General features: G+C 46.5%; 1 protein-coding gene across 3 annotated transcripts in view; it reads left to right on the top strand.

Annotated features, from left to right (window-relative positions):
* Nucleotides 1–26,182, top strand: part of LOC119967148 (pleckstrin homology domain interacting protein) — a 322,696-nt gene that overhangs the window by 281,181 nt on the left and 15,333 nt on the right. For all 3 annotated transcript variants that reach the window (XM_038799297.1, XM_038799295.1, XM_038799294.1), the window contains exons 35-38: nucleotides 1,354–1,503; nucleotides 15,081–15,233; nucleotides 16,409–16,572; nucleotides 25,152–25,417. In XM_038799297.1, coding sequence (XP_038655225.1) covers nucleotides 1,354–1,503; nucleotides 15,081–15,233; nucleotides 16,409–16,572; nucleotides 25,152–25,417 — 733 coding nt within the window. The remainder of the gene's footprint in view (nucleotides 1–1,353; nucleotides 1,504–15,080; nucleotides 15,234–16,408; nucleotides 16,573–25,151; nucleotides 25,418–26,182) is intronic.

Raw genomic sequence — 26,182 nt, 5'->3', positions numbered from 1 at the left:
GCAACTGGAGAATTCCAGCTCCTGGTGCTTGGTGCTTGTGGTCAGCACAGCAGCAGGCAGGTGTGGCAGTTGGTCCCTAGATGGTACAGTATGTTATTCGTGCATTTTAGCTGCAATGCATTTCTGAGAAAAACCTCAATGCCATGAATGTCCTTTTTTTATCTCCAACTTTTCTTGTATTCGCAAGACATTCATTTTTTAATATGGCTAGAGTACTCAAAGTTGACCATTTTGGAAATAACAGGGCGCTCATGCTTCAGCATGTTATGAATAGAATGCATGGACACAGGTTCAATCCTGATATAATCTGTATGATTAACATCTGTTCTTAGCTAGGCTGTCTGGAGTACATGTTGCATGGAAGCTTTTCCACAGAGAATGATGAAAAGAATTAAACATGTGTTTATGAAAGCAAAATACTATCAATGCTGGGAATCTGAAATGAAAACACAAAATGTTTCAAATGCACAGATGGTCGAGCAGTGTCCAGTGAGAGAATAAGGAGTTTGATGAAAGGTTCGCAGACCTGAAATGTTGGCGTGGATTCCACAGGCCACCACTGGCAAGAAAGCAAACATAAAATCGTATACCTTGCCCACTGCCTGCCTATGCTGCCATTTTACAAGTGGCAGGGAGGCATATGGTGTGCTGCTCGCCTGATTAATGCCCACTTGTAGGCCTTATCCCACTGTCACCCATCTTCAATGGTGATGGGAGATGTCTCTACCTGGGTTTGACATTAAGGGCTGCTGTCCATTTGTGAGGTCTTTCTCCATTTTGGTCCCAGATGCCAATCATAGGTTCCCCCTCCCAAACTATCCAAAATAGCTGCCTCCCCCCGCCACCCCCTTGCTAGGACCTGCCAGCCAAGCCCCAGCCAGATCCCAGGCTCGCCCGAAGGTCTAGTCCATCACTGAGTGCCTTCTTGATGTCCTCACTGAAGCACCAACAGTAGTCACTGTACTTGGAGGAACTGCCAGTACTGTAGAGCTGCCGGCCTCTAATTGGGTAGCAGCTCTGTGAAGCTGGACTTCCTCCCAAAGAGGGGTGGAAATCTTGCTTCATATCAATTAAAAGACTGTCAGCTGGAGAATTAAAGGAGGGGGGGGGCGGAGGGGCGTGCAGTTCGAACGGCTGTAGTTTGCACCTGACATTTAAGTTGGGGTGTAGGGAGCCCGCCTACAGCATCTAATCCAACCCATTAATTCTGGGTCACTGTCTGTACTGAGTACACCTCTGCAAATATGCTACCTGACCTGCTGAATGATTCCAGCATTTTATATTGTTTTTATTGTGATATATGTACATGTTGTAGGCATAAACATTGAATTCTTGTGTTTTGGGGAATTGCAGGAAAACCAGCCAAGGAGGAAACCGCGTAATCGTGTTCAGCCACCTGACATTAACGCCTGGAAGGTGCGCTGCAGAGAGCTGCTGCATCTAATCTTTCAGTGTGAAGACTCGGAGCCTTTCCGTCGGCCTGTGGATTTATTTCAGTATCCAGTATGTAAATACCTGCTTTAACTTACTTGGTTATGTGCTGTCTACATCATCGTTTTTTTAAAAATTAAATCAAGGAATTTTAGTCAAGTGCTTTAAAATATATATATATGAAAGGGAAATTTTGAAAACTCTGCCCGCAGGACCCTTGCAATTCGCAGGTTGTAGAATTGGGTATGGAGATCATGGGTGGGATTCTGCGTTGCCCGACGCCGATATCGTAATCGGCGAGCGAGCGGAGAATCCGTGTTTACGACTGAATCAGGGGCGGCACTCGTTTTCGGATGCCCACTCCAAAATGGCGTCATTGAGGAGTACGCCGCACGCCGTTGAGTCAGCCTCAGGACATTACCTGAAGGCCCTCCCCTGACGCTCCACCCCCGATGGGCTGAGTTCCCAACGGCGTGGGACACGTGTGCTCTCAGTATTCGTGAACCCGGCGTAGCGGCTGCCGACTGTGTCCAGTGCCGCCGCAGGCCGGCGGGGGGGGGGCGTCTTCAGCGAGGGCTGGGGGTACTGGTGGGATGGGCGAGGGGGTGTCCACTATCTGGCAGGCTGGGTCCGTGTACGGCCGTCGCCATGTTGTACGGCGCGACCGCTGCAAGTCGTCGCCATGTGCATGCACGGCCACGTACCTGGCAATTCTCCAGGCGTTTATATTGGGAAGACCGTGCGTTTTACGTGGTGCAGCTGCTAGCCCCTCACCGATCAGAGCGTCGGTGCAGGGGCCTCGCCAATTCTTTTATCGTAAAACCAGACACTTCCTCCGGACATAACCTCAAAATCAGAGAATCCAGCCTCGTGTCCCAGCTTTGCTGTGTAGCATTTTCAAGATTTTGATGCTGATCCGCATGATCTCACTTCACTTCTGATTCCTTTGAAAATAAACCACATCACAAATTTCAGACACATCGGTATATCCTTCCCCCACAATGCAGCCTACCTACATAAAATACTCTTTAGTTGGTCCGGGATTGTAAGAGTTTTCACTGAAAGACCGTAGGAGTTTCAGTGCTGTTTGGAAAACTCCAAGCTTGGATGAGGGTGAGGGGTTGTCGGACTCAGGATTCGTCTAGCTTGCAGGAAGGTTCTGAACAGAGAGCTGGACCGTCGTGCAGGTTGAACCTGGAAGTGGAAAAGGGTGACAGTGGATTCCGAGAGCAACAAGGAGGCAGTCCTCCAAAGCCACATTGTTTCACCTTCACCGCAGGGTTGTTATTTTATTTCACCTGAACTTCCACTGGTAAATTACTGCGTGTTGCTGTATTTGCTTTTCTTTTAGCTGGACTACCTTTCCTTGCAACCATCTTGCTTTAAGTTGCAATTGGCTGGAAGAGCAGGTCAAAAGCTGGTAATTCTGCAGTGAGTAACTCACCTCCTGGCTCCTCAAAGTCTTTTCATCATCTACAAGGCACAAGTCAGGAGCGTGAAGCAATACTGTCCACTTGCCTAGATGAGTGCAGCTCAATGGTGACCATAGGCGATTCCTAATTCCTTTTTCTTTTTTTCCTTTTTTTTCCCACCTTGGTAGGGTTTATTTAGGGGGTGGTGGGAGGATGGGATCGTTATTGTTGATAAGGGGATTGACATTGTATTCATTACCGTTTACTGTTTGTTGTTGGGGTGTAAATTCTGAAGAAAATGTGAAAATGGAGAATAAAAATATTTACTTAAAAAAACACTGCAATGAAGTTACTGTGAAAATGCCCTAGTCGCCACATTTTAATTTCATTTCATTCACATTGCGGCGCCTGTTCAGGTCCACAGAGGGAGAATTCAGAATGTCGAAATTACCTCACAGCACGTCTTTTGGGACTTGTGGGTGGAAACCGGAGCACCCGGAGGAAACCCAAGCAGACAGGGGCGCACGTGCAAACTCCGCACAGACAGTGACCCAAGCCAGGAACCAAACCTGGGACTCTGGCTCTGTGAAGCAACAGTGTGAACCACATTCAAGAAACTGAACACCTTCCAGGACAAAGTAGTCTGCCGAATTGGCACAGTATCCATCACCTGAATCATAGAATCCCTATAGTGTAGAAGGAGGCCATTCGGCCCAGCGAGTCTACACTGGCCCTCTGAAAGTACTCGCTACCTAGGCCCAATCACCTGCTCCATCCCCGTAAGCCCACATAACCTTTGGACACTAAGGGGCAATTTAGCATAGCCAATCCACCTAACCTGCACATCTTTGGACTGTGGGAAGAAACCGAAGCACCAGGAGGAAACCCCCAGCAGACACGTGGAAAATGTGCAAACTCGACACGGACATTCACCTGAGGTCAGAATCGAGCCCGGGTCCCTGGCGTTGTGAGGCAGCAGTGCTAGCCGCCGTGCAGCCCCACCTAAAACATTCACTCCCTGCAGAATTGACGCACATGGCAACAGTATGCCTTACCTCGAAGATACATTGCAGCAACACATCAAAATTTCTTCATTGGCACCTCTGAAACCCACAACCCCTACGAGCAAGAACAGCAAGCACATCAATACATCACTTGGAAGTTCCCTTCCGTGGCATGCTGGCTTGGAAATATGTCAAGGCTCCTTCATCGTCATTGGGATATGAACAAGACGTCCGTACCTAACAGTCGTTAAAGAATGCAGCTCATCATCACCTTCTGAAGAAAAGTTACGAATGGACATTAAATACTGGCCTTGCCAGCAACATCCATATTCCTTGACCCAGAAATCCAAGGTTTATGGCAATCTGTAAGTGTCAGTTTTGCGAAACCCAGAAATTTGCAAGATTATGAGTAATCAATTAGGTATAGTTAAAATATTACATCAGTTGCTAAACTGTAAACCCAAATATAAGTGGCGGGATTCTCCAATAATGGGGCTATGTCCCCACTCCAGCGTCAAAATGTGAGCGTTTCACTCTGGACTTTCTTCACCACCCTGAAGGGGGCTAGCAGGACCCCGGAATACTCCACGCAGCTCTGCCTGCCGATATGGGGCCCTGCGCGTCCAGTCAGGAGTCCGCGCATGCGCACGGCAGTGGCCTTTGGCGGCTCACAATGCAGAGTGGCCCCAAAAATATAGCCCCCCCCACCGAGATTGCGCGCGCCTGTGGATTGGTGCCCCTGATTGTTAACCTGACCGTTCCTGACAGGCAAACCGTGGTTCGAACCATTCAGTCGGGAACTCGGCCAGTTGTCGTCTGTGAATCATGGGAGGGCCTCTGTCAATGGCCCCCCTACCTGTGCCGCGTAGACCACGTGCGTGCGTGCAATTCGCGGCGATTCTACGGGGACTGGAGAATCGCGGGAGCAACGTCGCACCGGTTTTCAGCGTCAGTGCCCATTCTCTGCCCCGCGCCAATCGCGATTTCAGCGCGGAAGCTCAGAGAATTCCGCCCCAGTTCTTTGATTACTTGAAGCAAGTTAAACCTAAAATCTGTTGGGACACCAGCGTTGCTCATTGTCGAATGTTTGTTGCGTTTGTTGAAGTTTAAAATGTTAGCAAACTTTTTTTTCCAATTAGGGGCAATTTAGCGTGGCCAATCCACCTACCTTGCACTTTTTTGGGTTGTAGGGGTAAAAGCCATGCAAACACAGGAAGAATGTGAAAATTCCACACAGTGACCCAGAGCCACTGTGAAAGAAAAATTTTATGTGAAATGTGGCTTTGTAAGAACTTATAATTGATCTAGGGAACTGTAGAAAGTCAAACAACCGTGTCTATGTGGTCATTCTTGGGTTTGTTGAATAAGGCTTTGTGGTTGAAAAAAAATGCCTACCCAAAAGTGAATTGCAGTTATAAACTCTGAACAAGTCATAGGACCTGATCAAGGAATTCAGATAAAAAGATATAAAATTACTAACAATAAACAATTCAGTACTCAACACCAACAACTGCCAATCTCCAGGCGCAATTCTGCAACTCATCCGCTTCATTCTGGATCACAACGGCTTCACCGTCGACAACAAGTTCTTCATCCAGACCCACGGAACAGCCATGTGGACCAAATTCGCACCTCAATAAGCCAACATCTTCATGCACAAGTTTGAACAAGACCTCCTCACCACACAGGACCTTCAACCGACGTTATACACCAGATACATCGATGACATTTTTTTCCTTTGGACCCACAGCGAAGAATCACTGAAACGACTACACGATGAGATCAATAAGTTCCATCCCACCATCAGACTCGCCATGGATTACTCTCCAAAATCAGTTGCATTCTTGGACACACTCGTCTACATCAAGGTTGGCCACCTCAGCACTTTGCTTTACCGCAAGCCGACGGATAACCTCGCGATGCTCCACTTCTCCAGCTTCCACCCTAAACACATTAAAGAAGCCATCACCTATAGACAAGCCCTCTGTATACACAGGATCTGCTCAGACGAGGAGGAGCGCAACAGATATCTACAGACGCTGAATGATGCCCTCGTACGACCAGGATATGGCGCTCGACTCATCGATCGACAGTTCCAACGCGTCACAGCAAAAAACCGTACCGGCCTCCTTAAAAGACAAACACGGGACACAACCGACCAGAGTACCCTTCGTCATCCAGTACTTACCCGGAGTGGAGAAACTACGACGTCTTCTTCGCAGCCTTCAGCACGTCATTGATTAAGATAATCTTGCCAAGGTCATCCCCACACCCCCACTACTTGCCTTCAAACAACCGCGCAGCCTCAAACAAACCATTGTTTGCAGCAAACTACCCAGCCTTCAGAACAGTGACCACGACACCACACAACCCTGCCATGGCAATCTCTGCAAGACATGCCAAATTATCGGCATGGATACCACCATTACACGTGAGAACACCACCCACCAGGTACTCGGTACATTCTTGTGCAACTTGGCCAACGTTGTTTACCTTTTACGCTGCAGGAAAGGATGTCCCGAAGCGTGGTACATTGGCGAGACCATGCAGACGCTGCAACAATGAATGAACAGACATCACGCGACAATCACCAGGCAGGAATGTTCCAGTCGGGGAACACTTCAGCAGTCAAGGGCATTCAGCGTCTGATCTCCGGGTGAGCGTTCTCCAAGGCGGCCTTCAGGACGCGTGACAAATCAGAATCGCCGAGCAGAAACTTATAGCCAAGTTCCGCACACATGAGTGCGGCCTCAACCGGGACCTGGGATTCATGTCTCATTACGTTCACCCCCACCGTCTGGCCTGGGCTTGCGAAATCCTACCAACTGTTCTGACTTGAGATAATTCACACCTCTTTAACCTGGGGCTACCCCTATCTCTGGATCTGTAAAGATTTAATTACCTGCAAATGCTCGCATTCTAAGCATTGTCTGGCATCTTTGAATTTGTCTATATATATGTTTCTGGAACATACCTCTTCATTCACCTGAGGAAGGAGCAGTGCTCCAAAAGCTAGTGTTGGAAACAAACATGTTGGACTTTAACCTGGTGTCGTAAGACTTCTTACTGTGCTCACCCCAGTCCAACGCTGGCATCTCCACATCATAACAATAATGTGCAATAGGATTTTCATCTAAAAGAAAAGGCTACTGGCGAAGCTGTATAAGGTTCTGATGAGACTCTATTTGGAGTATTATAAGCAGTTTTGGGCCTCCTTTCTAAGGAAGGATGTGCTGGCCTTGGAAAGGGTCCACAGGAGGTTCACAAGAATAGATCCAGAATGAAGAGCTTGTCGTATGAGGAGCTGTTGAGGACCCTGGGCCTGTACTCTAAGGAGTTTAGAAGGATGAGGGAGGATCTTATTGAAACTTACAGAATGCTGAGAGGCCTAGATAGAGAGGACATGGAGAGGATGTTTCCACTTGTAGGACAAACTAGAACCAGAGGACATAATCTCAGACTAAAGAAACGATCCTTTAAAACAGAGATGAGAAGGAATTGCTTCAGCCAGGGGGTGGTGAATATGTGGAACTCATTGCCCCAGAAGGCTGTGGAGGCCAAATCACTGAGTGCCTGCAAGACAGATAGATAAATTCTTCATTAATAAGGGCATCAGTGGTTATGGGGAGAAGGCAGGAGAAAGGGGATGAGAAACATATCAGCCATGATTGAATGGTGGAGCAGACTCAATGGTCCGAATACTCCTCTGTCTTATAGTCTTATGATAAAATAAGTTACCATCTCACCCAAAGCACTAATTTCTCTCTTTATCTGCAGATGATGACTGATCTGTACCTTTCTAGTATTGTCTATTTTTATTTCTGATTTCCAGCGTTTGTACTTTTTCTTATTATCCTAAAAAAAGTCAGTGCTGTCTGTAGCAAGAAATACTTGCTGCACTAAATTAAGGATAGAAAAGCAAAACATGTTGAAAATCTGAAATAAAATCAAAAATAGCTGGAAATGCTCAGCAGGTCAGGCAGCATCTGTGGAGAGAAACAGAGTTAACACTTCAGGTCAATTGACTTTGAAGGAAGGAAAGAACTTGCATTTAGAGAGTGTGTTTAATGATTTGAGAATTTGCCAAAGTGTTTCACAGCCAAGTAAGTAACTTTTTTGGAATATAATCTTGTTAAAATGTATCTAAGCGAACTTCCGGTGGCGGCAATGAAGGAGTAAGTCGCACATTTGGTGGCTCCCGCTCGGGTCGGACTTTTGGACCTTTCCCCCCGATTTTCTACCGGACTTGAACTGTAAAACTGAAGATAGAGGCAATTGTGCACTGAATTCCCACATCGGTGCATGGAGAGAAGGACTAGAGGTGCTCGTAAAGGCAGAAACAGAAAGACAGAGAAGGCTTGGGCTGAAGCTGCAGTGGGAGACAGCATGGCGGAGGACCGGACCTCTGGCTTGCCGACCCAGCGGTCAACGGAGCAGCTGATGCTTTGCTAAGCCGAAACGGGACTGCTTGGACCCGATAAAAGAGTCGATTGAGCGGTTGGAGCATAGATTGGACGCCCAAGATCGGGCGATCCAGAAGGGAGAGAAGGCTCTGGCTGAGCAGGAGGAACATCAAATTGCGGTGGAGTTAGAGGTGGGGATGCTGAGAGACCGACAGAAGAAGCTCCTGGAGAAGGTGGAGGACCGAGAGAATAGGTCCCGCTGGCAGAACGTGAGAATCATTGGGCTCCCGGAGGGGTCCCTTTGAGATGGGCAGGGCTCACAGAGCACTCGCAAGGAAGCTGCGAACGGGAGAGACCCCCCCCCCACCCCGAGGGCAATGGTGGTGAGATTCCACGGGTACTTGAATAAGGAGTGCATTCTACAGTGGGCAAAGCAGACACGGAGCTGTAAGTGGAGCAATGGTATCCTGTGGGTCTACCAAGACCTGGGTGTGGAGGTGGCCAGGAGAAGATCAGATTAGATCGATCCTTTTTAAGAAAAAGGTGAAGTACGGACTGTTGTATCCGGCCCGTCTCTGGGTCACGAACGAGGAACAGCATCTTTATTTCAAGTCGCCTGAGGACACGCTGGACTTTATGAAAAGGAAAGGACTGTTGGTGGACTGAGAACTTTTGAACTTTGCTTCAGCGTTCATGGGTTTCTTTTTTTCTTTTGGTTTCTCTGTTCTTTTAAACAAAAAGGTTTCTTTTTTTTTGTTTTGTGGAAGCTGTTTGTAATGCCCTTTGCATTGATTTGGGACCAGCGGTAGAGCTGACTGAGTTAAGATTTTCATTTGTACTGCTGGGGGATGGAGGTGTGTTTGTTTAGATTTTGGTGTTTTTCTGTCGGGCAATTGTGTGGGGATTGTTTGATGTTGGAGTATGTTTGCATGAGCAGGGGTGGGGGGGGGGGGGGAATAATAGGTGAGAGACTATCCAGCGGCAGGGATGGGGGCCACCAAGCTAGCTGGGCAGGCTAGCTCACGAAAGCGCAGTGGGGGGTGTGCATATGTTCGGTTTGTCAAAGGGGTTGGGTTACAGAGTGTTGTTACGAGGGGGGGGGGGGGGGAATGTTCTGCTGACGAGGGCGGACTTGGGCCAAGGGACAGAGAGGAGGTTTGGGGCGGAGGTCTGGGGGCGGGCCGGTGGAGGCGTGGAGATGGGCTCGAGGTGGGCACAAAAAAGGGGATGGCTGATCGGCGAAAGGGGGGGGGCAATGAGCCCCCAACTAGGCTGATCACCTGGAATATTTGCGGGTTAAATGGGCCGGTCAAGAGGGCACGTGTGTTCGTGCATCTTAGGGGACTGAAGGTGGACGTGGTAATGTTGCAGGCGATGCACCTTCGAGTAACTGACCAGATTAGATTGAGGAAAGGCTGGGTCAGTCAGATACTTCACTCGGGACTGGACTCAAAGACTTGAGGGGTCGCGATCCTGATCAATAAGCGGGTGGTGTTTGAGGCGGGTAGAATAGTTGTGGAGGGAGGCCGGTACATTATGGTCAGTGGGAAACTGGAGGGGGTGCAGGTGGTATTAGTAAATGTGTATGCGCCAAATTGGGATGATGGGGAGTTTGTAAAGAAGTTGCTGGGGAAGATACCGGACCTGGACTCGCACAGATTGGTCATGGGAGGGGACTTCAACACAGTTATTGACCTTGGCCTGGACCGGTCAAGCTTGTAAACGGGCAGGGTGCCAGCAAAGGAACTAAAAGGGTTCATGGAGCAGATGGGGGCATGCTGGATCCATGGAGATTTGGGCAGCTGAGGGTGAAGGAGTTCTCCTTCTCATCACACGTGCACAAAGTGTACTCCCGGATCGATTTCTTCATATTGAGCAGGGCCTTACTGGCAGGGGTAGTGGACATGGGGTACTCAGCGATCACAATCTCAGACCATGCTCCGCACTGGGTTGACCTGCAGGTTAGTAAAGACAGTAACTAGCGCCCGCACTGAAGGTTAGATGTGGGACTTTTGGCTGACGAAGGGGTGTGCGAACGGCTGAGGAAATGTATTCAGAACTACCTGCAGGTCAACGACACGGGAGAAATTTCAGCAGCGTGGGCTGGGAAGCACTGAAGGCGGTGGTCAGAGGGGAGCTGATCTCGATACGGGCCGTTAGGGAGATGGTAGACAGGACAGAGACGGACCGACTGATAAAGGAGATACTACAGGTCGATAGGAGATATGCAGAGACCCCAGAGGCAGGGCTTTTAAGGGAACGGCGGAGGCTATAGGTGGAGTTCGGCTTGTTAACCACAGGTAGGATGGTAGAGCAGCTGAGAAAGGCGAGGGGGGTGATTTATGAGTATGGAGAGAAGGCCAGCAGAATGCTTGCACAGCAGCTGAGAAAGAGGGAAGCAGCCAGGGAGAGTAAATTACGGAGATTGGAACCTGGTTGGAGATTCAGCAGGGGTGAATAAGGTGTTTAGGGATTTCTACAGTAGGCTGTATAGATTGGAACCCCCTACAGGGCCGGAGGGGATGAGGTACTTCTTGGGGGGCTGAATTTCCCAAAGGTGGACAGGGAGCTGGTAGAAGGGCTGGGGGCCCCGATCGAGTTGGAAGAGATAGTGGAGGGTCTGAAGGCCATGCAGGTGGGCAAAGCCCCGGGGCCGGACGGGTACCCAGTGAAGTTTTATAAAAGGTTCTCTGGGACATTGGGGCCAGGCTTGATGAGGATGTTCAATGAGGCAAGGAAAAGAGGGCGCTGCCCCCGACGATGTCACAGGCCACGATTTTGCTGATTCTGAAGCGGGACAAGAACCCGGAGCAGTGTGGGTCCTACAGGCAGATATCCCTGTTGAATGTCGACGCCTAACTGCTGGCCAAAATTTTGTCCTCCAGGATTGAGGATTGTGTTCCGGACTTTATTGGGGAGGACCAGTTGGGGTTTGTTAAGGGTAGGTAGATGGTGGCCAATGTAAGACAGCTGTTAAATGTGATCATGATGCCCCCGGAAGGTAGGGGTAGTGATCGCAATGGATGCAGAAAAGGCTTTTGATTGGGTAGAAGAGGATTATCTGTGGGCGGTAGTGGGACGGTTCAGATTTGGGAGGGACTTTATTGACTGGGTCAGGTTGCTGTATCAAGTGTTGCTCCTGTTGCAAGTGTACGGATGAATAGGACAACATCGGACTATTTTAGACTGCACCGGGGGACGAGACAGGGATTTCCCCCCTCTCCCCACTGTTGTTCGCGCTAGCTATAGAGCCGTTGGCAATTGCCCTGAGAGCCTCAAGGGGTTGGTCCGGGGGGTAGTGGAGCACAGAGTCTCGCTGTATGCAGACGACCTGCTTCTGTATGTATCGGACCCGTGAGAGCGGATGGAAGAAATCATGAGGCTTCTAGGGGAATTTGCCCTGTTTGCGGGGTACAAGCTAAATATGGGGGAAAAGTGAGATGTTTGCGATCCAGGCGAAGGGATAGGAGAGGCGATTGGGGGAGCTGCTGTTTAGATTAGTAGGGGGAAGCGTTAGGTACCTAGGCATTCAAGTGGTGTGGGAATGGGACCGGCTGCATAATTCAAATCTGGCCCAGCTAGTAGACCAAATGAAGGACAGCTTTTGGAGATGGGACGTGCTCCCGTTGTCATTAGCTGGGAGGGTGCAGACTGTGAAGATGACGGTCCACCCGCGATTCCTGTTCGTGTTTCAATGTCTCCCCATCTTTATTCTGTGGTCCTTTTTTAAACAGGTCAACAAAGTGATCTCTGACTTTGTTTGGGCGGGCATGACCCCTCAAGTCAGGAAGGTAATGCTTGAGCGGAGTCGGGGAGAGGGCGGGCTGGCGCTGCCAAATTTTAGTAACTATTACTGGGCGGCGAATACAGCCATGATCAGGAAGTGGGTGATGGGGGAGGGGTCGGCATGGGAGAGTAAGGAAGCGGCTTCATGCAAGGGCACCAGTTTGGGGGCGTTGGTAACTGTGCCTCTGCCGTTCCCGCCGGCACGGTACTCCACCAGCCCCGTGGTGGTTTGCGGCCCTGAGAGTCTGGGGGTAATGGTGGACACATGTGGGAACAGAGGGAGCATCGGTCTGGTCCGCAATCTGTAATAATCACCAGTTTGCCCCGGGAAGTATGGATGGGGGTTCCGGATATGGCGGAGAGCAGGGATTGAGAGGATGGGGGATATGTTTATAGAGGGGAGCTTTCCGAGTACGAGGGCGCTGGAGGAGAAGTTTGGGTTGGCATGGGGAAACAAATTCAGGTATCTGCAGGTGCGGGACTTCCTACGTAAACAGGTGTCAACCTTCCCGCTCCTACCGCTTAGGGGGATTCAGGACAGGATAGTTTCCAGAGGATGGGTAGGAGAAGGGAGTGTCTCGGACATTTACAAGGAGCTTATGGGGTCGGAGGAGACGCAGACCGAGGAGCTGAAGCGCAAGTGGGAGGGGGAGCTGGGAGGAGAGATAGAGGATGGTCTATGGGCAGACGCGTTGAGTAGAGTCAACACGTCTGCAACATGTGCCAGGCTCAACCTGATACAATTCAAGGTCGTTCATCGGGCTCACATGACAGTGGCCCGGATGAGCAGATTTTTTTGTTGTGGAAGACAGGTGTGCAAAATGTGCAGGAGGACCAGCGAACCATGTCCACATGTTCTGGGCATGTCCGAAGCTTAGGGGATTTTGGCGGAGGTTTGCAGATGTCATGTCCACGGTGTTAAAAACAAGGGTGGCGCTGAGTCCACAGGTGGTGATTTTTGGGGTGTCTGAAGACCCGGGTATCCAGGAGGAGAAAGAGGCAGACATTCTGGCCTTTGCTTCCCTGGTAGCCCGGAGACGGATACTATTAGCTTGGAGGGACTCAAAGCCCCCGAAGCTGGAGACCTGGCTATCAGACATGGCCAGCTTTCTCTGTTTGGAGAAAATCAAGTTCGCCTTGAGAGGGTCACTGTTAGGGTTCGCCCGGAGGTGGCAACCGTTGTCAACTTCTTCGTGGAAAATTAATTGTCAGCAGAAGGGTGGGGGGGGGGGGGGGGTAGTTTAGCTTTGAACAGGGGGTTAACAAAGGTGGGACCTGTAAGTGAGGGAGACGGCTTTCACACTATGTTTATAGTTTCATGTACATTGTTTATCGTGTTGTTGTTATAACACCAAAAAATACCTCAATAAAATGTTTATTTTAAAAAATGTAACTAAGTACAATATGCAATTTAGATGCCACAACGTCCCACAAAGAACTATGGAGTAATTGACCAACTAATCCTTTTTTGGCATATTGTTTAAGACTTAACATTGGACAATACACTTGAAGAACTTTCCTGTTCTTTGAATAGCGCGCCCCAAAGATTCTCCATTTATGAAGGAGTTGCAATATTGTCAATGATGTGATGCAAAATAATGTAGTTTGTCATGCCTCCTGGTGAAGCCTCACCTGAGAAATGTCACCCTTCGTCTGGGAAACATTTAAACAAGACTGCTTATTTGACAAATTTCTTAAATCTTGTACACTGTAATGTATTCACAGAATTATTACGGTGCAGAAGGAGGCCAGTTGACCCATTGTGTTGGCACTGGCTCTCCAAATGCGCATCATGACCGAGTGCCATTCCGCTGCCTTTTCCCCGTAACCCTGCACATTGTTTTAATCAAGTAATTATCTAATTCCCTCTTGGATGCCTTTATTGAACCTGCCTGCACCACACCTCCAGGCAGTGCATTCCTAACCTGAACCACTTGTGCGAAAAAGTTTTTTCCCACATCACATTTGTGTCTTTTGCAAATCACTTTTTAATCTGTGCCCTCTGGTTCTTGATTCTTTCACAAGTGGGAACAGATTCTCCCGATCTACCCTGTCCAGCCCCCTCATGATTTTGAACACTTCTATCAAATCTCTTCTTTTCCTTCCTCTTTCCAAGGGGAACAGTCCCAATCTATCTTCAGAACGTAAGTTTCTCATCCCTAAACCCATTCTTACAAACTGTATTGTTGAGCTTATCACAATAAAATTACTTGTGTGTTATTTGGACACTTAAATAGACATTCATATTGTATTCGACCATTCTTACAATTTTACTTGCTGAGTATTTCCAACATTTCCTGTTTATGTTAAGGATATTTATTTGTACTTTTTGTTTTACACACAACTTCACCAGTACTATTGTGATACATAGACCAACACCAGAAATTACTTTGGCAGAAGTCTAGAAAGTAATTTACAGCACTTGTGGTCATTCGACCCATTGTGTCTTTAGAACAGTACAGCACAGAACAGGCCCTTCGGCCCTCAATGTTGTGCCGAGCAATGATCACCCTACTCAAACTCACGTATCCACCCTATACCCGTAACCCAACAACTCCCCCTTAACCTTACTTTTTAGGACACTACGGGCAATTTAGCATGGCCAATCCACCTAACCCGCACATCTTTGGACTGTGGGAGGAAACCGGAGCACCCGGAGGAAACCCACGCACACACGGGGAGGACGTGCAGACTCCGCACAGACAGTGACCCAGCCGGGAACCGAACCTGGGACCCTGGAGCTGTGAAGCATTGATGCTAACCACCATGCTACCATGTCTGTGCTGGCTTTCCGTGGAGTAATTCATTCAGTCCATTTTATTGCTTGACCCCTGGAGCCGTGCAAATGTAATTACTCCAATTTCATTTTATGTTTTCATTAAACTTAGCCAATCGCTTAGGAGATAGGTGAGGAAATTCCTGGGACATGTTTCATCATGGGAAAGCATTCATGCTAACTGATTATGTCACTTGCACGTTCTTGATCTTTGCCTTAATTTCTTAAATTGGTGGTCTTATTTTTGTAAACATTCTGTTCATTCTAGGATTATAGAGACATCGTTGACACCCCAATGGATTTTGGAACCGTTCAAGAGACACTGGAAGCTGGAAATTATGAGACGCCAATGGAAGTGCGTAAAGATGTGCGCCTTGTTTTTAGCAACTCCAAGTCTTACACTCCCAGCAAAAAGTCAAGGGTAAGCTGACAGTTAAAATGACGTATGATCTATTCAAAATAAGTAAGAAAGTCAGAGCATGATGTTGGTTTTGATTTTTGCGATTGACATTTTAGAAACGAGTACATCCTGTTTGTTGGCCATTCATCTGTGGACAAAGTAGGAAGTAGATTTACTTTTCATGACTTGTCCATCCAAAAATCTGGATATTTACATAGCCCTTTTAGAAATATTACAGGGCTAGAATTCTCATTCTCTCGCTCTTCCTCCTCCTCCCCCCCCCCCCACTTCGCTCTGAAGGTATCTAGATGGGTTTGAATCTCTCGCACCCGTTATGTGCAAAAAGCAAGGAATTAGCATTAAAAAGAGCTTCCATGCCTAGCGAAATAGCCAAATGACTCTCACCTGTTTTCCTTCTCCTTGTGTAACCGGCTGGAAGTAACATTCCAAATCAACCAGCCGCTTGATATCTGCAAAACATCTCCGAGCTTCTTGAAACAAAATTAGTGATCATTCTCAGTAGGGATGTACACATTGCTACAAAATAACTACTGCTACGAAGGAACTCTTGAGAATTGAAATTTATTGTCTTTTAAAGAATTGCTCATTGACTATAAAGTTTTAGATTGTGACATCCGCTCACAGGTGACATTGCATTGAACTGTAAGGAAAGAAGTTGCATTTAGAGTGCTTTTAATGACTCGAGGATTTGTCGAAGTGCTTTCATAGCCAATTAAAAAACTTGATTTTTGGAATGCAACCTTGTTATAATGTAACCAAGCACAATTGATCGTTTACGTGCCACAACATCCCACAAAGAACAATGGAATAATTGGCCAGTTCAATTTTTTTCACTTATTCGTTGAGACTTAAATATTGGGCATGCTATGGAGAACTTCCCCATTCTTTCAATCGTACTAAAAAAAATCTGTTTCTGAAGGAGTTTCAGAATTCAGCAGATTGCATTACTTATTGATGATGTAATGTAAAATAATGCCCAGTGTGCCATGGCTCCAAAGTCATCGAGCCTCACCAGGGAAATATCACCCCTCATTTGGGAAACACTGTTGTAACAAAACAGCCTATTTAACAAAGTTCTAAAGTAATCTAATATTCTAGCATGTAACGGTCACCTTATTTACGATGAAATGCCGCCGTGTTATTTGGACCCTTAAAAAAGCATTCATTCTCACCAGATCTACAGTATGAGTTTACGACTGTCGGCAATGTTTGAAGAACACATGAGCTCCATCATATCTGATTATAAGGCAGCAGTTCGATTCTACTCGAGAAAGAAGGCTTCCATCCAACGGCGCAAGCGGAGAAGAAGTAGCTCCCCCTCTAGCAGTGCTGCATCAAGGTATGTTAATTCAGGGCACATTGAAGTGGTTTTATTTTGAGAATGGAGATCTAATATTATTTTGTTTTCTGCGTGAAACAAACTGAATATTAAAACCTCACAAAATCACCAAAAAAGACAGATTGAACAAAGCCGTGTAACAACAAACTGATGATTTGTTAATCTAGTCTTGTCTCAAAGTATTAAACTGTTCCTGCTAATGCACATTTCAGCCTATTTAGTGAAGCTTTCAAGGTATTTAAATTGTTTTCACATGTTGAACAGGATTTTGTCAATGCTGCCCGTGTAAAATAATGGTGATTGTTTAAAGCCCTATAGAATGCAAAAATGTTCACTATGGCACAGAATATAGTTATGTGTTTCATTATGAGGTTATATAGATTCTGGGGTTTAGATGTTTCAGTAAGATTAGGGAAGGTGATAAAAGAGGAGGAGGAGTAGCGTAGTGTTAATCAAGGATAGTATAATGGCTGCAGAAAGGGGAATGGGACGTTTCGGCGTGGCCCATTTGGCGTAGCCGATTCGACGGAGGAATTTTTCGGCGGAGAGACGTTTTGCCGTCAAATGAACTAATAGTCTTGTTCCATTGGTTTGAGGATACTTATATTGGACGACTGAATAGGCGTCGAAATGCAAGGATGACCCCTCTCTTCGCTCCCGAGGTATGGAACCTTTATGAGCGAACTCTAAATAATGAAGATCGCACCAACAATCACGCCGAAGCTGCCAATCGACGTTTGCAATATGAGCTAGGAATGCATCATCCTTCAATCTGGAAATTTAATGATGCCTTACGGAAAGTTCAGAAAGGACGTGATGCATTTCTCGAAAAGTTGACAGCTGGATATCCGCCCCCCAAAAAGCTAAAAAAATATAGAGATGCTGATGAACGGATCAAAAAAGTCATATTGGAAGTTGAATCATTAGATCCTATTGAATTCCTGAGGGGTATTAAAATAGAACATAGAACACTACAGCGCAGTACGGGCCCTTCGGCCCTCGATGTTGCGCCGACCTGTGAAACCATCTGAAGCCTATCTGACCTACACTATTCCATTTTCATCCATATGTCTATCCAGTGACCACTTAAATGCCCTTAAAGTTGGCGAGTCTACTACTGTTGCAGGCAGGGCGTTCCACACCCCTACTACTCTCTGAGTAAAGAAACTGCCTCTGACATCTGTCCTATATCTACCACCCCTCAATTTAAAGCTATGTTCCCTCGTGTTGGTCATCACCATCCGAGGAAAAAGATTCTCACTGTCCAATGAGTATTGCTCATAATTACGAAATGAAGAAGTAATTTCTAAGATTAAATAGCTTTACTAGGTTTTTTAATTAATTGTATTTTATAATACAGTATTTGCAAAATTTTAAAGACAGTTTAAATATTTTAAATATAGAGATGCTGATGACGTCGAAATGTCCTGGCACCTAAACGGCTGCGCCGAATAGTCCAATTATTTCCCTGATGCCGAATCGGCCACGCCGAATCAGCTACGCCAAATGGGCTACGCCGAAACGTACCAAACCCTACAGAAAGGCAGTTTGAGGAGAATTTGTCTACTGAGGTAGTGTGGGCTGAAGTTAGAAATAGGAAAGGAGCGGCCACTTTGTTAGGAGTTTTCTATAGGCCCCCAGACAAAACAGAGAAGTGGAGGAAAAGATTGCAATGCAGATTTTGGATAGGTGCAGTAGTCACAGGGTAGTTGTCATGGGTGACTTTAACTTTCCAAATATTGATTGGAACCACTATAATTTGAATAATTTGGATGGAACTATTTTTATCCAGTGTGTGCAGGAGGGCTTCCTCACACAATATGTAGATAGACCGGCAAGAGGCGGGGCCACATTGGATTTGGTACTGGGTAATGAACCGGGCCACGTGTTAGATTTGGTTATGGGAGAGCACTTTGGAGATAGTGACCACAATTTGGTGACTTTCCCTATAGCAATGGAGAGGGATAGGAACATACGGCAGGGCAAGGTTTATAACTGGGGAAAGGATAATTACGATGCGATTAGGCAAGAATTGGGGAACATAAGATGGAAACTGGAAACAGAAACTGTCAGGGATAGGCACAATTGAGATGTGGAGCTTGTTCAAGGAGCAAATACTGCATGTCCTTGATTGTATGTCCCTGTCAGGCAGGGAGGGAATGGTCGAGTGAGGGAACCATGGTTTACAAAAGAGGTTGAATGTCTTGTCAAGCGGAAGAAGGGGGCTTATGTAAGGATGAGAAAACAAGTTTCAGTTAGGGCACTTGAGGGATACAAGATACTAGGAAGGAGCTCAAGAAAGGGCTTAAGAGAGCTAGAAGGGAGCATGAGAAGTCCTTGGCGGTTAGGATCAAGGAAAACCACAAGGCTTTTTACACTTATGTGAGGAATAAAAGAATGACCAAGGCGAAGTTAGGGCCGGTCAAGGACAGTAGTGGGAATGTGTGCATGGAGTCTGAAGATATAGGAGAGGCCCTAAATGAATCCTTTTCTTCGGTGTTCACAAAGGAGAGGGGCCATGTTGTTGAGGAGGATAGTGCGATACAGGCTGATAGGCTGGAGGAGGTAGATATTCGGAAGTAAGATGTGTTGGAAATTTTGAGAAGCCCGCGGATAGATAAGGCCCCTGGGACTGATGGGATATATCATAGGATTCTTTGGGAGGCGAGGAATGAGATTGCAGAGCCTTTGGCTTTGATCTTTATGTCCTCACTGTCTACAGGAATAGTGCCAGAAGACTGGAGAGAGGTGAATGTTGTCCCCTTGTTCAAGAAAGGGAATAGGTATAACCCTGGGAATTATAAGCCGGTTAGTCTCACTTCGATCATAGGTAAATCATTGGAAAGGGTCCTGAGGGATAGGATTTATGATCATTTGGAAAGATACAGCTTAATCCAGCATAGTCAGCACGGATTTGTGAGCGGTAAGTCTTGCCTCACAACTTTGATTGTATTCTTTAAGGAGGTAACTAAGTACCTAGATGAAGGTAGAGCAGTTGATGTCGTATATATAGATTTTAGTAAGGCGTTTGATAAGGTGCCCCATGGTCGGCTCATGCAGAAAGTAAGGAGACATAGCATTGAAGGAAATTTGGTCGATTGGATCAGTAACTGGCTATCACATAGAAGACAGAGGATGGTGGTAGATGGTAAATTTTCATCCTGGAGCCCAGTCACCAGCTGTGTACCACAGGGATAAGTGCTGGGTCCTCTGCTATTTGTGATTTTTATTAATGACGTGGATGATGGAGTTGAAAGTTGGGTTAGTAAATTTGCTGTTGACACCCAAGATTGGTGGAGTAGTGGATAATGTGGAGGGCTGTTGTAGGCTGCAAAGAGACATTGCTAGGATGCAGATCTGGGCTGAAAAGTGGCAGATAGAGTTTAACCCTGATAAGTGTGAGGTGATTCATTTTGGTAGGACAAATTTGAATGCGGATTACAGGGTTAACGGCAGGGTTTTGAAGTGTGTGGAGGAGCAGAGAGATCTCTGAGTTCGTGCCCATAGATCTCTGAAAGTTGCCACCCAAGTGGATAGAGCCGTGAAGAAAGCCTGTCGTGTGTTAGCATTTATTAACGGGGGATTGAGTTTAAGAGCCGTGAGGTTCTGCTGCAACTGTACAAGACCTTGGTTAGACCACATTTGGAGTATTGTGTGCAGTTCTGTTCACCTCATTATAGGAAGGATGTGGAAGCATTGGCAAGGGTGCAAAGGAGATTTACGAGGATGCTGCCTGGATTGGAGGGTAGGTCTTATGAGGAAAGGTTGAGGCTTTTCTCATTGGAGCGAAGGAGGATGAGAGGTGACTTAATTGAGGTGTATAAGATGATGGGAGAGATAGATATAGTGGACGTTCAGCGACTATTTCCTCTGGTGGATGTAGCTGTTACAAGGGGGCATAACTAGTAAGGTTCATGGTGGAAGATATAGGAGGGATGTTAGAAGTAGGTTATTTACTCAGAGAGTGGTTGGGGCGTGGAATGCACTCCCAGCTACGGTAGCGGAGTCGGACACTTTAGGAACTTTCAAGCAGTTATTGGACAAGCATATGGAGTGCACTAGAATGATAGGGAGTAGGTTGATTTGATCTTAGTTTCAGACTAGTTCGGCACAACATTGTGGGCCGAAGGGCCTGTACTGTGCTGTACAGTTTTATGTTCTATATTTCGTTCCACCATCTATTATGCTGCTCCTTTGTAAGAGGTCTGGAGAAGTATATTTATGGGCGTCATCAGAAGTTATAACACTGACAAAGAGTGATAATTATCGGTTCATTTTATCGTATGAAACAGTGGATCTCAATTTTTTTGGGGGTATGGTGTTGATCGGGAGAGAGATAGGAGGAGACAAAGTGAATGCATCGATGGGGGCGATGAGGGAAAGAATGGGATGGTGGCATCTGAATCACAATTTTCAAATTCACCAGAATCCTCGGGGAATTGCCCTAAATTGCGGTCAGGCTGATATGGTCAAATCTTCTTACTGCTCCTTTATCATGTTAACCGAGGCTTTAGATGATGTTCCCAGACATGGAGGAAATTATGTCTTCTTTTGGCTCAAGCAGTAGGGGCATCAACTTGCAACATTAACTCTTTCTCTCTCCACAATTGCTGGTTGATTTGTTGACAGCATTTTCTGTTCTTATTTCAGATTTTCAGCATCCGCAGTAATTCACTTTTTATGAGAAAAAAAGTTGCGCGTAATGATTTTTGTTTGGACTGAAGGAATGTAAACAGTGATGCATTTCCTTGGGTAAATGGCTGGGACTATTGTTGCTCTTAAGATATATATATATGTATACTCAAAATATTTAACATGGTTAATTGAGAAGAAATGTAATTAAATTCAGGAGGATATAGCAAAGCTAGAAAATCCAGTATCTAGATTGGGATGAAATGTAATGCAAATAAATTTGAGGCAATGCATTTTGGAATGAATGATATAGAATGTAAAAGGAGCAGCATAATAGATGGTGGAACGAAATATAGAACATGGGACATAAATTGGTTTAATAAAAAGGAGAAACTTGTGGCTCAAAATGCACAAATCTTAAAATGTTGATGGTCAGTAAAATGGAAAGTAATAATGTTAAACCTGGACAAATCATTGATTCGACTGTAGTTAGAACATGGTGTTCAGTTTGGAGCACCCTCAAGCAGAATGGCAAGGTCATGGAGAGGATATATAGAGGCGCTAGATTGATACCAGAGATAAGGGGCGAGATTCCCCGTAAATGCGGAGAATCGTCAAGGTTGCCGTGGGACAGGCCATGACCCACGGCAGCCTTCACGGCCACTTCCGGGGCCGATTCCCCCCCCCCCCCCCGGGCGGGGCTAGGAGCGCGGCCCCGTGCGTCATGGCGGTGCGGCCTTGACGACTGTCGTCAAGGCCCCACGTCAAGCGTCACGCCGGCTGACACGGCCGATGACATCATCCGCGCATGCACAGGTTGGACAACGCCAACCCGCGCATGCACAGTTGGCGTCTTTTCCCTCAGCCGCCCCGCAAGGCGTGGCGGCTTGATCTTGCGGGGCGGCGGAGGGAAAGGAGTGCGTCCGTTACGGACGCACGGCCCGCGATCGGTGGACACCGATCGCAGGCCTATGCCCCCCTTGTCACAGCCATGGTACTGCCGTGCCAATCGGGCCCCCAAACGGGCATCTGCCGCCCGTTTCACGATGGCAGCGAGCAGGTGTGTTTGCTGCCGTGTTGAAACGGGCGTGAAGGCCTGGCCCATCGGCCTCGGAGAATCGGCGCTCGCCGTAAAAAATGGCGAGCGGCGATTCGTGGCGTGGGTCGGGTGTGGGGGGGGGGGGAGAATAGCGGGAGGGAGTGAAAAATGTCGGGAGGCCCTCCCGCTATTCTCCCACCCGGCGTGAGGGCAGAGAATCGCACCCATTAAGCTTTAGTTAGGCTAGAATAACTGGTGATTTTTGTTTTGCTAGTACAGACAGGCTCAAAACCGCTGAGACCATACGTGGCCCGTGACATCGGCAACTTGGCCCATCGGAGGTGGAGCATAACGGTGGGCCCGATAATTGTATTCAAACGGGGTTGCGACTACGCGCGGCACGCATCTTGATGATGCCAATTTGGAAGGGGCGGGGAGCATCACGACCCGACATCACACCGGCACCTGCCGTGATTTCGACGTCGGGAGCCATTCTCCACCCGATCGCTGTTCCAGATTTCGGCGTCGGGCAACGGAGAATCCCACCTATGGACTTTATTGGAAGTGGAATGGAGTGCAATAATTAGGAAGTCGTTCTGAAATTGTACAGAGCTTTGGTGAGACCGCACCTAAAGAACTGTGCACAGTTTTGGTCTCCATATTTAAGGAGGGATATAGTTGCCTTGGAGGCAGTACAGTGAAGGTTCACTGGATTAGTTCCTGGGATTAGAGAGTTGTCCTATGAATAGAGTCTGAGTAAATTGGGTTTATATTCTTTGGAGTTGAGAAGAATTGAGCGTGTAGAAACATACAGGATTCTCAAGGGGCTTGACAGGGTGGACATTGAGAGATTTTTCCCCCCAAGCTGCGGAATCTAGAGAATGGGGCACAGACTTGGGACAAGGGGACAATAACTTGGGTGAAATGCCTTCGCCCAGAGGGTTGTGAATCTTTGGAATTCTCGCCCACAGTAGGATATCCCTTTGTCAAGTCTATTTAACTGAAATAGGCAGATTTTTAGTCTCTCGGAATCAAGGGACATGGGGAGTAGATGGGAAAGTGGAGTTGAGGCAAGTCAGTCATAATCATATTGAAAGTATGGTTCTAGTGCTGCTCCTAATTCTTGCATTCTTTTCAGAACCAAAAGAGCAAAGAATCATAGAACCCCTGCAGTGCAGAAGAAGGCCAATCAGCCCATTGAGTCTGCACCAACCCTCCGATAGAGCACCCCTACCTAGGCTCACTCCCCTCCCCTATCCCCGTAACACCACCTAACCTGCACATCTTTGGGCACTAACGGGCAATTTGTATCATGGCCAATCCACCTAACTTGCACATCTTTGGACTGTGGGAGGAAAGCCCGTAGACACGGGGAGAATGTGCAAACTCCACACAGACGGTCACCCAAGGCTGGCATTGAATCTGGGTGCCTGGTGCTGTGAGGCAGCAGTGCCAACCACTGTGCCACCTGTGCCAGAGAAGTAAAACGTTTTTAAAAATTATGTAGAACGTTGTTGAGAGAAGAAATGCACATCAGAGACAGTGGTGGAAACAAAATCCATAATGTTTTTTAAAATGGTAATGGATGAATATTTGATAAAGCAAGCAAAATGGTCAAATAGATAGCTTTTTAAAAAATCTACATCATATATAACAGGACAAATGTTGGGAAGTTTGGTGACTCATGGTCAAAATTTCAAAGATTGATTGAGGCAAATTCTCAAAGTTATCAAGTCCAGCATTTGAGGTGATGGTAGAGGTTGATCTAGGCTGTGAATTTAGTAGAAGATACAGAAGATTTGCACAGGGAGAGAAAATTGGGATAATGTGCTACCCCAAGCAAGTACAGTGAACTTCACTATAGCTGAATTGAATACCGACCGCAGGCGTCTGTTTGCTGGCTTCCTGCCTGCCCCTCTTGGTCGGTTAATCATATATGCCATGCGCAATTAGCACAAATCAAATGAAAAAATATTGGAAACCAGAATACAAAAGTTTTGTAAAAACTTGGTTTTGGGGCTGGTTTAGCACAGGGCTAAATCACTGGCTTTTAAAGCAGACCAAGGCAGGCCAGCAGCACGGTTCAATTCCCGTACCAGCCTCCCCGAACAGGCACCGGAATGTGGCGACTAGGGGCTTTTCACATGAACTTCATTTGTAGCCTACTTGAGACAATAAGTGATTTTTCATTTAATTTCTTCCTGAGGTTTGAATTTGTTTTTAATAGAGCTTCAAGCATGTATATAGAAAAGTTTTCTTTGAGCATGATGTTAAAGAAATTGAATCTGCTGAGGGTCAATCACCAGAGGACGCAAATTTGAAATACTGTAATCGGCAAAAGAATCAGAGTTGAATATGATTTATTTTAATGAGTTGTTATAATCTGGAATGTGCTACCCGAAAGGGTGGGGAGAAGCCCATCCAATGGTGACCTTCAAAGGGAATTGGACACATGAAAAGGAAATATTTGCTCTGGGAAATGAGCAAGGATGTTAGACTAATTGGATAGCTCTTTTAGAGGGACACGATGGCCTTCTCAGTGTTGTAAGATTCAGTGATTCTATTGATAGGTAGGTTGGTATTGTCAATGGAGTTGAAATGCAACACAGTGATTCTGATGTTGAATTAAGAAACATTTCATACAAGGAGCATTTTGTTAACGGATGAAGGGACAAGCTAGAAATAAATTATTCTTGTAATTTACCATTCTTTGATTCAAACAAACAGTGATGTGAATTTGAATTAGTTGTGTCTTTTATTTAGCCGAATGGTTTGCAGCAAAGAATAAGATGATAATGAAATTTCTTACCACTTCCCTTGAATAATGCTGAAAAAGGAAAAACCTTGCAGCCAAAAAATGAGGGTTTCAATTGTGGCTATGTAATGATAATCCCTGTTTTACTTGCAGCCCTGAAAGGAAACGAAGGTTTTTAAAACCCCAAGCCAAGGTGGAGCAGCCCATTTCTTCACTCTTATCTCTGCCTGTGAGATCGGCAGGTATGAAAACCTCGGTTATTCAGGCCAACGGCAAGGCTGGCGAATCTGCTTCTGTCGTCCGAACCAGAAGCACAAGGCTACGACCGGGGACCACCTCTGTAACTGAAACACCATCTCCGTTAGGGACGGTAGCAGCAGTTTCAAAATCATCTGTTGCAGCATCAACAGGAAGTGCAAGTAAGTGAAAGGTTTTGTTGCTCGATATCTTATTGTTGGAGTTGGTAAAATTCTTAACGCACTGTGCTGCCAACTACTTGCCAAATAAAATGCAGCAAAGTTGTGTGTGTGTGGCCGGGGTGGGGTAAGGGGGCAGGGGGGGAGAGAAGAACGACAACATTAAATAGGTATAATTTTATGAACACTGAAGCATAGATTTCATACGTTTGCGATTAGTAGATGATTAAACCTACAGGGCTGGTTGCCCCTCTGCAGCCAGGTTCTTAATATCCTCTCCTGCAACATGTAGCTGTGTTTTGGGCACTCAATTTATAAAACCTGACATTAAAAATTGGCAAACATTTATGGGTTTATATTTGCAGATATTCATTACATTTCCATTGTTTGTAGTGAATGTAATCTTGGCTGAATATTGTGAAGACACTTCAGTCTTCACATTATCCTTGGACCTCGCCACACATTTAGTAGCTTTGCCACCATTATCTCCCCAGCCACCTCCTCAAACTGAATTTAACTGTTCGCAACCATAGCAACCTGTTTGACATCCATGCTAAACTTCTATCCTTGTATCTTCTGTAGCATCATCAGCTACCAATTCAACCTCAGCAAATCTTCATCTGAATCTCCAATTGATGTGTATGGCAACTCTAGAATCAACTATTTTTGCGTGCTTCTGCCTGATACTATTTGTAGATTTGAACCAATGTGCTCATATCTTAGCCTGTCGCAAGTGCTGCTTGCCCATCACCTGTGTTCTTACTGATA

Source organism: Scyliorhinus canicula, chromosome 6, assembly GCF_902713615.1.
Source record: "Scyliorhinus canicula chromosome 6, sScyCan1.1, whole genome shotgun sequence".
In the NCBI taxonomy this organism is placed as follows: domain Eukaryota; kingdom Metazoa; phylum Chordata; class Chondrichthyes; order Carcharhiniformes; family Scyliorhinidae; genus Scyliorhinus; species Scyliorhinus canicula.
Note: the sequence above shows the minus strand (reverse complement) of the source record. Positions and strands in the feature narration are given on the sequence as shown.